The sequence below is a fragment of the Anolis carolinensis genome, unplaced genomic scaffold (assembly GCF_035594765.1).
Source record: "Anolis carolinensis isolate JA03-04 unplaced genomic scaffold, rAnoCar3.1.pri scaffold_14, whole genome shotgun sequence".
Classification (NCBI taxonomy): domain Eukaryota; kingdom Metazoa; phylum Chordata; class Lepidosauria; order Squamata; family Dactyloidae; genus Anolis; species Anolis carolinensis.
Window position 1 is genome coordinate 13,934,907 of NW_026943825.1, and position 12,523 is coordinate 13,947,429.

At 42.5% G+C, this 12,523-nt stretch overlaps 1 protein-coding gene across 1 annotated transcript; it reads right to left on the reverse strand.

Annotated features, from left to right (window-relative positions):
• Nucleotides 1-3,278: 3,278 nt before the first annotated feature.
• c2cd4d (C2 calcium dependent domain containing 4D) lies at nucleotides 3,279-12,194 on the reverse strand. The gene is made up of 2 exons (XM_008123870.3): nucleotides 5,995-12,194; nucleotides 3,279-4,805 (listed from the first exon to the last, which is right to left on the reverse strand). Exon 2 carries the CDS (start codon nucleotides 4,713-4,715, stop codon nucleotides 3,717-3,719), a length of 999 nt encoding a protein of 332 aa, XP_008122077.1. The 5' UTR covers nucleotides 4,716-4,805; nucleotides 5,995-12,194; the 3' UTR covers nucleotides 3,279-3,716.
• Between the last annotated feature and the right edge of the window lie 329 nt (nucleotides 12,195-12,523).

A 12,523-nucleotide genomic window follows, 5' to 3' on the forward strand; every position in this document is an offset into this window, starting at 1 on the left:
GATGTATTGGAAACATTGACTACAAAAATGCGTTGGATAATCCAGAATGTTGGATAAGCGAATATGTTGGATAATAAGGAGAGATTAAGGAGAAGCCTATTGAACATCAAATTAAGTTATGATTTTACAGATTAAGCACCAAAACATCATGTTATACAACAAATTTGACAGAAAAAGTAGTTCAATACACAGTAATGCTACGTAGTAATTACTGTATTTACGAATTTAGCACCAAAATATCATGATGTATTGAAAACATTGACTACAAAAATGCGTTGGATAATCCAGAATGTTGGATAAACGAGTGTTGGATAAGTGAGACTCTACTGTATATAGATTATTATTATATCCTATTATTATATTATCCTATTAATATATTTTATTAATATAAAGCTCGGGCTGTGGCGCAGGCTGGAGAGCAGCTGCAATGAATCACTGCAATGAATCACTCTGACCAGGAGGTCATGAGTTCGAGCCCCGCTCGGAGCCATGTTTGTCTTTGTCTTTGTTCTATGTTAAAAGGCATTGAATGTTTGCCTATATGTGTAATGCGATCCGCCCTGAGTCCCCTTCGGGGTGGGCATGGCCCCATGTAAGCCGCCCCGAGTCCCCATAGGGGAGATGGTGGCGGGATATAAATAAAGTTTTATTATTATTATTATTATTAGAAGGGCGGAATATAAATGCTGTAAATAAATAAATATATCATTATATTATATTTTTATATTCTATTATTATCATCTCATTCATTCTATTATTATTCTATTATTATTGTAGTATATTATCATTTTATTACTATTATATTATTATTATATTATTCATTATTCATGACTATATTGAAACTAGATTAGAGAGAAATCAGTGTGGAAACTTTGTGAAGCTTAAACTGCAAGAAGTACCATAGATTGTTGTACATGGAAAGAACGGTAGTAAATAGTTTTTATTAAATACAATTATATATTATATATTTTTGTTATTTAAACTATACATATTGCAAAATTATGTTTTTTTTTCTCAAAGTGACACACCACCCAAGTCATGCTAGGTTTTTGGGCGAATTTAGACACACCAAGTGCAAAAGCTTGCCCATCACTGGGTTAGGTCCTTGCTTAGCTTTTCCATACCTCACAACCTCCGAGGATGCCTGCCATAGATGTGGGCGAAACGTCAGGAGAGAATACTTCTAGAACATGGCCATACAGCCCGGAAAACATACAACAACCCTGTGATCCCGGCCATGAAAGCCTTCGACAACACAAAGAAGGAGCTGGTTATTCTTGGCTTCTTTCAGAGATCCAGTGAAGACTCCACACTCTTTTGGCTAGAGGATACTGGGGTCAAAATATAATTTTTTCCTCCAACACACAAAACTCGACCTGCAGCTCAGCCTCTATGGAGGTGATATCGGAGTCTTTCATAGAATCCTAGAGTTGGAAAACACCCCCAAAGTCCATCCAGTTCATCTTACTTCTGCCATGCAGGAAGATACAATCCAAGCTCTCCCAACAGATGACCATGCTGCCTCACGATGTATTGAAAACATTGACTACAAAAATGCCTTGGATAATCCAGAACCTTGGATAAGTGAGTCTTGGATAAGTGAGACTCTACTGTATCATGATATTTTGGTGCAAAATTCGTAAATACAGTAATTACTACAGACTACTACTGTGTATTGAACTACTTTTTCTGCCAGATTTGTTGTATAACATGATGTTTTGGTGCTTAATTGATATCTTTACATGGTTTTATTGCATGTATACGTAAGTGTGTACGTATTGTATGTTTTACATGTTTTGATATGGTCAAAAGTGACTAATCAATAAAGAATTATTGTTGTTGTTGTAAATGGGAAATAAGTGCAAACTAGTATTTACTAGCTGTGCCCGGCCACGCGTTGCTGTGGCAAAGTGGTGGTGGTATTGGTTAAAAATTGTTGTGTAATTTTTATTTGACGTTATTTGTATTTTTTAATTAATTTTATTGTAAGTTATCTTTTTATTTATTATATTTTATTATTTTCTTGTATAATTTTTAGTTATTTTTTGTTATTATGGTATTTTATTGTATTCATTTTTTAGTGGTTTTTTTTAGTGTTTTTATTATTTTTTATTGGGTTGCTAGGAGACCAAGTTGGAGGAGCTTAGCCTTTTAACTGGCAGCAATTGGGTAAAAGCAATTATTCTTCTCTCTCTAATTAGGACTTTATTTTTCTTTTCTTTTTGTTGTATCAACCTAGAGGCGTGGATGATGGGTTGTGTTGTCAAATTTCGAGGTTGGGGGGGCCTGTAGTTTTGTTGTTTTGTGGGTCGCCGTGATGCCATCACTCTTTTATATATATAGATTTTGCAAAATGCGATTTCTGACTATGCATTTTTTGTGTGAAAAAAAAAGGCTTCTAACTGCATACTTAATGAATTAAGGTCTATGTACAAGGTTCTTGGAAGAATGGATTTAAGTAATTTATATGTTTTTAATGCTTTTTAATGTTTATACAGTAGAGTCTCACTTATCCAAGCCTCGCTTATCCAAGTTTCTGGATAATCCAAGCCATTTTTGTAGTCAATGTTTTCAATATATCGTGATATTTCGGTGCTAAATTCGTAAATACAGTAATTACAACATAACATTACTGCGTATTGAACTGCTTTTTCGGTCCAATTTGTTGTCTAACATGATGTTTTGGTGCTTATTTTGTAAAATCATAACCTAATTTGATGTTTAATAGGCTTTTCCTTAATCCCTCCTTATTATCCAAGATATTCGCTCATCCAAGCTTCTGCCGACCTGTTTAGCTTGGATAAGTGAGACTCTACTGTATAATGTATTTTTACCAATTACTGTTAATGGTTTTAAATGTGTTGTTAATTCTATTGATTGTTTGGCATTAAATCTTGCCAGGTGTTGTAAGCCACCTTGAGTCCCCTCGGGTGAGAAAGGCGGGGTAAAAATGCTGTAAATAAATAAATAAATAAATGAGACACTACTGTACATTGTTATTATTCCATTAGTGGACACTTGTTAGTTCAAGCCCTTGAGAACCCATTTTTTCCTATAGTACTTTCCAAGCTTTGCTTGCTATGACTAGTGCTGGACTCCGGATTGAAACCTGTGGCACCTCATTGGTCACTTCTCTCCAGGATGAAGAAAGAGGACCCATTGGGAAGCACCTTCAGGGTCTGGCCAGTTTATTTTCATTTATTTATTTACAGTATTTATATTCCACCCTTCCTTCTCACCCCAAAGGGGACTCAGGGCGGATCACATTATACACACATAGGGCAAACATTCAATGCCCATATACACATAGAACCGAGACAGAGACAGACGCAGAGGCAATTTAACCTTCTCCTGAGGGGATGTTCGATTCTGGCCACAGGGGGGAGCAGCTGCTTCATCATCCACTCTGATGGCACTTCCTCATTCCAACGTTGTAAATTAGTTAAACTTGCCTCCCACTTTTATAAGTGGTACCTTATTTCCTACTTGATAGATGCAACTATCTTTCGGGTTGCTAGGTCAGCAACGAGCAGGGGCTATTTTTCATTTTTAATTGACGGGTGCACACCCCGCCACGGGCTGGCCTTGAACTCATGACCTCATGGTCAGAGTGATTTATTGCAGCTGCTCAACAGCCTACGCCACAGCCCGGCCCCAGTTAACCAGTTCCCAATCCTCACTGTAGCGGATTTATTCTTTCCCATCGTCTGAGTCTTTCAGGGCAAGAGCGAATCGAGCGGGATGTCGCACTCGCCTAACACGGCGTCCCTCCGCATCCCGGAGCCTTTGTTGAGCACCTTGAGTCTGAGGCTCAGCCGGGGGAGATCGTCAACCGAAAGGCCTTCGAAGAAGAAATCCTCGTTGAAAATGGGGTCCCGGCTCCGCTTCACCACGGCGCTGCGCTGCCTCTGTCTGAGCCCGGGGCGCAACCGGAGGGAGACACAGCAGTGAATGTGCCGCGGATCGCAGTGAGATGGGTAGAAGGCCTCGGCGCTCACCAAACGGATGCGGAGCCTCCCTTGAGGCTGCAGATACTCGCTCGAGAGCCTCACTCGCCCTCCTTTGCTCACCGTTAGCACCACCTCCTTGGTGAGCCTCTCGCGGCAGCGGACCCAGTCCAGCGGGAAGAAGGACGTCGGAGTCAAGTGGCCCCAGGGAGGCTCTGTTTCCCGACGGGGGAAGCTGGGGCTCGTATCTGTGGAGCTGGTCTCCTCCGTGGACAACGAACTTGGCCGAGAAACCATCCCCGCGTTGGTTGAACGGCTCCCACACCTCCGGCGGTAGCCACGGCACAACGGGAGGGCACCCAAGGAACGCATGAGTAGTGGAGAGCTATACGGGGACGTCTCCGTGGAGGAGGCCGTGTCACTCTCCGGGGCCAAATGGGTCTGTGGAGCCGTGAAACGGGTGAAGTGGCACCGGTGGGGTGTCTGTCCGTTGTGGAAAAGAGACTCTCGGCGGCGAGTGTGCGGACTCTCCGGAAGGAGAGGGATGCCGGAGAGCTGAGGCATGGAGGAGGCACCTTGGAGAGGTCCACTGACTTTCTCTGCGCGGTCCCCATGGGCAAAGTCCTTGTGGGTCTGGTTCCTACACAGATGCCGGCCTTGAATGGAAGCCAGGTTGGGCGGGATCAAGAACGGGGGGATTCGGTCTGGCGTGATGATATTGGGGCAAGCCACTGGTTGGCATTTGGCGGCCTTCTTCCAGGGAAACATTTCAGGCGATGCGCTCACAGACAAAGGTGGAAAAGGTCAATGCCTTTGGCGAGATAGGTGTCTGGAACTGCAAGTGATCAAAGCTGGAGCCTATTGAGATGACCCAAAAAGGAAAAAAGAACAACTATCATGTCAGACTACACAGAGAAGCCATTGAAATCTACAAGCATGTGGACAACTTCAACAGAAAGGAGGAAACCATGAAAATGGACAAAATCTGGCTACCAGTACAGTAGAGTCTCACTTATCCCAGCTAAACGGGCCGGCAGAAGCTTGGATAAGCGAATATCTTGGATAATAAGGAGGGATTAAGGAAAAGCCTATTAAACATCAAATTAGGGTATGATTTTACAAATTAAGCACCAAAACATCATCATCATCATCATCATCATTTAATTACTTATTAATCGCCCTCCATCCACGATGCTCTAGGCGATTTACAAGATAAAATTGTAAAGGATAAAAACACATACATACAAATATTGATAAAATTAACATAGATTAAAAGCTCTAGTAAAGAGCCAGGTCTTGAGTGCGAGGGTAAAAGGCCCCAACTCACGCATGGCTCTCATATAGGGCGGCAAGGCATTCCATAAGGCAGGGGCAGAAATAGAAAAAGCTCTGCGTCTGGTCCTTTCCAAGTGCACTTCTCTAGGACCATGTTATACAATGAATTTGACAGAAAAAGTAGTTCAATACGCAGCAATGTTATGTTGTAATTACCGTATTTATGAATTTAGCACCAAAATATCACGATATATTGAAAACATTGACGGCAAAAATGGCTTGGATTATCCAGAAACTTGGATAAGCGAGGCTTGGATAAGTGAGACTCTACTGTATTAAAAAACTCAAAAATCAGAACAGAAGATGGGAAGCAACACTCTGAGGACAGAGGAGCCTCAAGGACGGCTAATGACTCTGAACAAAGGATGTCTCCCAGGCAAGAGACAAACCTTTCCAATGCTAATTAGGGTGATTAATTGCAACATTAACGGCTTCCAACTGAGTCACACCCTGGACTCTACAGATATATATTGACCTTCCTTGCCTAGTTTCTCCATGCCTCACAACCTCTGAGGATGCCTGCCACAGATGTGGGCGAAACGTCAGGAGAGAATACTTCTGGAACATGGCCACACAGCCCGAAAGACATACAACAACCAAGTTTCAAGAAAGTCCAATTTTCCTGCCGCTCGGAAAAGTTCTCTCGGGAGTCGAAAAGTACATTTTTAACCCAATGCATTCCTTAGAATCAAATCAATTTGCCACAAAATACCTCCATCCTTGCTCTCCTCCTTTTCGTCCCTTCTTTAGATGCTTCTGAAAAGAACCAGGTCGAGGTTTTGCTCCTGCCGTTTATACTTTGGGTCTCATTCTGATGTCATTCATCGCCGTGACTCAATGGCTCTATTTTCCCCGCCAGAGAGTAGAAAAACAATGACCAAAAGCCAGAAGAACGCAGCAAGAAGTCCATCGGGTGGGTGGGGAAGAAGGGATAAAATATCTCGCCACGGAGAAAAGGGCAAATGCGTTCAGCCCAGGGGACGACGCAGCTATTCTGGGCGGCTTCGCTACCTGTTTTGATTCCTTTCCGCGCGTCAGACTGACAGCTCACTCCTGCCATTGTGTGCCTCTGGCCTGCTGCCCCAACTTTGGCTTTTTTCGTCGAATACAAAGGGCCCATTCTTCTAAGCCACGTCGAATGTTTGCAAACACTCAAGAGCTAAATCTCTTCCCCGACATGGTTTTGCACAATGTTCACAGGGCCACGGTTAAGCGACTCGTCTCTCCGGTCCAACGTGCTTCGTGATCTCTTTCAGTTTTGGGCAAACTTTGAAGATGATGGGTAGAAGTTGTGGCTAAGGATGCATGTTGGGCATGCATAATACTTCCCTTTCCCTTCTTTGGCTCTTTCCTTCTTTCTTTTCCCTTATCATCTTTCTTTCCCAGGGGGCCACTTCACCACGCAACAGCCTTTGTGGGAAAAATAAGCCATACATATGTACATACATACATATACACCTTGACTTTTATCTATATACTGGGCTGGGTAAATAGTGTTTTGAAAAAGTCAGTTTTTAATTATCCAAAATGCATAAGGTTGTGAGGGAACTACAACTGACATCATGCCAGGCTAACCCCGAAAAAACTCCATCAGAAACCCCATGACTGACTCAACCTACTGGAGGGGCTTCAGGAGACTGACTCAACATAGTGGGAGTTGTAGTTCACCCTAAAGCCAGAGAAGACAATGAAACCCACTGATGACGCATCCAGAGCAAGCCTATCAATGATGCGCGATGCGCGAAGTATTATTATTCTATTATGACACAGCAAACAAGATAGATATGCTGGATTTCATATCACAAAATCACAAGTCGAACACTTCCCAAGTGTCTAGGACTGTGTGATGTATTTTCGGATGATGCGTGCAGATCCCAGTCGGGTGGCCTTTTGCAGTTGGCAGATCGTAATTTTGTCAATGTCTATTGTTTGCAAATGCCGGCTGAGATCTTTTGGCACGGCACCCAGTGTGCCCATCACCACCGGGACCACCTGCCCTGGTTTCTGCCAGAGTCTTTGAAGTTCAATCTTGAGGTCCTGATAGCGGCTGAGTTTTTCCTGTTGTTTTTCGTCAATGCATCTCCTATCAATCATAGTGAATTCCCCCTAAATCTCTCAAGTATGTTCAGTTGCTGATCAATTCCTCTGTTTACTGTGTGCCATAGAAAAGAATAGGAAAGAGTTATGGGAGAGACAGTGGGCGGGGTCATGCAAATTCCACACCAATAGAGTCAGAAACACAGGAATATCTGTGGTGGAGGAAAAACAGAAAATCTAGGAGGAAATTGTCTCCTATATTATGGGTGGTGGGCAGTGAGGTGTTTGCAGAGGACATTGGCAGGGCTCTGGGACATGTTCAGTGCACTCTCTATAACTTGCAATGTCACCCCAACCACTTACCCACATACAAATTTTCAGTTTTATTATATGTGTGTCTGTGTCTGTGTCTGTGTGTGTGTGTGTGTGTATATATATATATATATATATGCATGCATATATGTGTGTGTGTATGTGGAGCCTCCAGTGGCGCAGCGTGTTAAAGTGCTGAGCTGCTGAACTTGCAGACTGAAAGTTTGGTGGTTCGAATCCAGGGAGCAGAATGAGCTCCCGCTGTTAGCCCCAGCTTCTGCCAACCTAGCAGTCCGAAAACATGCTAATATGAGTAGATCAATAGGTACCGCTCTGGCGGGAAGGTAACGGCGCTCCATGCAGTCATGCCCATGGCCACATGACCTTGGAGGTGTCTACGGACAACGCCGGCTCTTTGGCTTAGAAATGGAGATGAGCCCCAACCCCCAGAGTTGGACATGACTGGACTTAACGTCAGGGGAAAACCTTTACCTTTTAAAATAAATGTACAGTAGAGCCTCGCTTATCCAACGTAATTAGGCCGGCCGGCAGAACTTTGGATAAGTGAATATGTTGGATAAGAAGGAGCGATTAAGGAAAAGCCTATTAAACAATTAGGTTATGATTTTACAAATTAAGCACCAAAACATTGTGTTATACAACAAATTTGACAGAAAAAGTAGTTCAATACACAGTAATGCTATGTAGTAATTACTGTATTTACGAATTTACCAAAATATCACGATGTATTGAAAACATTGACTACAAAATGCGTTGGCTAATCCAGAACGTTGGATAAGCGAGTGTTGGATAAGTGAGACTCTACTGTGTGTATATATACAGTAGAGTCTCACTTATCCAAGCTAAACGAGCCGGCAGAAGCTTGGATAAGCGAATATCTTGGATAATAAGGAGGGATTAAGGAAAAGCCTATTAAACATCAAATTAGGTTATGATTTTACAAATTAAGCACCAAAACATCATGTTATATAACAAATTAGACAGAAAAAGTAGTTTACTACGCAGTAATGTTATGTAGTAATTACTGTATTTACGAATTTAGCACCAAAATATCACAATATATTGAAAACATTGACTACAAAAATGGCTTGGATTATCCAGAGGCTTGGATAAGTGAGCCTCTACTGTAGATAGATAGATAGATAGATAGATAGATAGATAGATAGATAGATATGTGTGTGTGTGTGTGTATATATTCTATTTGAATGTTTGTGTTCTGGATTTTAAATCAGATGTTTCTTCTGATTTTGTGCTGTAATGTATATTATCATTTATTGTATTGTTCAATTTGTTATGATTTGTTGTTTTTTATATTCTGTTATATTGTATTGTTCTGGGCATGGCCCCATGTAAGCCGCCCCGACTCCCCGTTGGGGAGATGGTGGCGGGGTATAAATAAATTATTATTATTATGTTAAAGAAATACAATAATAATGTACTTTATATGGGAGGATTGGGAAAAACATAAGCAATCGCTCATACAAGGCTATCGTTTTTCGCAGCTTCCACATTCTCCCCAAATGTCCAGGTTGCTTTGGGTTTGAAACATTCCAGCCCAAGTCTTTCCAATTGAAAAAGCTGAACCAGGGCCGGAAATCCAATGCAGAAGAGGCATTAGGAAGACCACTAAGGCAATTTATGGACGATACCTACCAAGAAGTTTGGAGATGCCATAGATGTGGGCGAAACGTCAGGAGAGAATACTTCTGCAACATGGCCACACAACCCAAAAGACATACAACAACCCAGTTTGGAGAGCCATTCTTTTCAAACTACAAATCCCCCAATTTATTAGGGGATCTGTTGCAAGAAAGGTAGTTTTATCATGGCTTTGGATAGAGGATGATGGCATAAACATCACATAGTTTCAGCAATAAATTAGAAAAACAGAAGGAACGAGGAAGAAAGAAATAAATGTGGGTTTTCTTTCTCAAAGCAACAAAATTGAACTTGATTGGTGTCGCCTTTCGAGTCCAGCAAAGGCTTGCCAAAAGACTTTGTTCCATTCATTGAAAAAGAAATGTCGCAGGTTGGAAAAAGCTGACCTTTCTTGCAAGCCGCAGGGAATAAAAAGGGGCTTACCGAGTACCTTTGTTCTCCGTCATGCCGTGAAGCCGACGAATGTAGGTCAGTTTCTGTTTTTCTCCCTGCTGAAAACCTCAGCGCTGCGTGTGGGGCAAGAAAACAAACTCCGGCCTGTTGTGTTTTGGCATTTGCGGCTTGGAAACATTCCTCCGCTGCATCTCCTTGAGGGCTGAGGAACTCCCTGCTACAGGACCATACGTGGGAATTATCGTATTTTGCAAAGCACGCTCAAAAAAGTAATGCGTCTACCGTCTGGATACATAAAAACAAGTTGTGTTCTGCTGAGGAAAGGACTCCACAACCGGTGGATTCCAAGTCAAAGAAAGGAGAGTCCGTGGAAATGTTAGGAAGGGCTTTGTGATGGAAAAGGACCCGCTGCACAATGGAACCAGGTGCCATACAAGGTGGTGGACTATCCTTTTCTTTCTTCCCTTCCTTCCTTTGTCCCGTCTTTCTTCCTTTCCTTTCTTCTTATGTGTCATGATCTCTGATCTTTGACATCTCCGGACACAGTCCAAGCGCTAACAATGAACAGATGCCAGCCATAAAACCTCAATTACCCTCTGGTATGCAAGAGCCCCTATATAAATGGGCTACAGATAAGATTCTGGTATTCTGTACAATAAAACCTGTTGGAATCTACCAGCGTGTGTCTTGGTGCTTTCTCTGGTGGAAGACTGACCCACAGAACAACTGGAAGAAGAGAACCTAACAATCCATAAAACCTCAATTACCCTCTGGTATGCGAGAGCCCCTATATAAATGGGCTACAGAGAAGATTCTGGTATTCTGTACAATAAAACCTGTTGGAATCTACCAGCGTGTGTCTTGGTGCTTTCTCTGGTGGAAGACTGACCCACAGCACAACTGGGAGAAGAGAACCTAACAATCCATAAAACCTCAATTACCCTCTGGTATGCAAGAGCCCCTATATAAATGGGCCATTTTTTCCGGGACCCCAACACTTAGCCCATTTGGGGTCAGGACCCCCAAGATTAAGAAGCAATGCTCTTGATCTTTCAGAGTTGGGCTGACTTTGAGGAACCATCAACTGAACACTAGGATATGGAATCAGGACCTTGGACAGCTCTGTATGGCAGCTGCACAAAGCACACAAAGGATGGTGCTTTTTCTCCACAGGCTGTGGCTCTGCTCTGGGTTTTAGTCTGAACTTTCATTCAATCAAGGTTCTGAACAACAGGCACATGGGCAAGCCTCCTTCTGGAATGCTCTTCTCAAGGAACAAATCTATCAGTCGAAAAGTTTCTGCACACACCGGAAGACCAACCACGTCATGCATTTGTTTAAGAGGAGAGTTTAAGATCAGAGGAAGGACAACCCCACTTTGTCCTATGGAAAGGGAGGGGGTTTCAAGTGTGTGGCCCCACATCTTCCCCTCCAGATGGAGGAGTCACCAATAAAGGGTCCATCTACCTGTCACTATTTACATTGGGATGTGATGGGGAGGAAAGAAGTTATGTTTCAAAAGCAATGTTCCATGCAAGTGTGTTGGTAGTTTGTGTTGGAATGCAACACCACATTGTCCAAGTCTGCAGTCCTCAAGGAGGAACACTTAGCTTAGGAATAGGCTGAAGAATCCCTTCTCCCCGACTCCCAAATGACACTTGAAATGTATTTATTTCTTAAATAAACCTCTTGTAACTTTAACGATTGAACTCGGCATTTTGCCTCCTAAATTCTAAATTATTTTCCAGCCACATCACTTCACGATCTGCTTGCTGTGAGCTGAATGCTCAACTATAAGTATCCTTGTGTTGTCCAAAACTTTCATGGCAGGAATCACTGGGTTGCTATGAGTTTTCCGGGCTGTACGGTTATGTTCTAAAAGCATTCTTTCCTGATGTTTCGTCTGCATCTATGGCAGGCATCCTCAGAGGTTGTGAAGTCTATAAGTAACTTGTTGAGCATTCAGTTCACAGCAAGCAGAGCGTGAAGTGATGTTGCTTCAAAAGAATTTAGAGCTCAGGAGGAAAAGATGCAGAGTTCAATCTTGACAGTTACAAAAGGTTTATTTACAAAAAGAATAACTACATTTCTTAATAGTAAAGGACTGGGTCTGAGCTACTCCAAAACTCCATCTCTTCTAGGATACAAAAGAGGGAAACATTTCCAAGCACTACATCTCTCCTGACACACACAAGCAGAGAGAGAAGAGAACAAATAGATTCCCTCAGCCTAGTCTTAAGCAAACTAACTGTTCCTCATTGAGGACTGCAGACTTGGGCAGTGTGGGGTTTGAATTCCAACAGTGTCCAGGTGCATCGAGTAATAGTTTCAAGTTGCCTTTCAGAAATGTTTTCATGCATGTAAGTGAGACTGTGGATATAGGTTCAGTGGTTATGGGGATATTACTGTACAGGGCTGTTGTGTGTTTTCTGGGCTGTACGGCTCTGTTCCAGAAGCATTCTCTCCTGACGTTTTGCCCACATCTATGGCAGGTATCCTTAGAGGTTGTGAGATATATGTCTCACAACCTCGGAGGATGCCTACCATAGATGTGGGCAAAACGGCAGGAGGGAATGCTTCTGGAACATGACCATATAGCCCGGAAAACACACAACAACCCTGTGATTCTGGTCATGAAAGCCGTTGACAACTCATATTACTGTACATTCGCCCACCATGGTTACACCAATGTCTGTATTGGTTAGATAAACATCAGAGAAGGAATAGAATGATTTCTTTTTCAGATTAAGAACATTTAAGGTGGAGGAGAACACAAAAACCCCTTTACCGCCTTGGAGGGAGGTGACAAAAAGCCCATT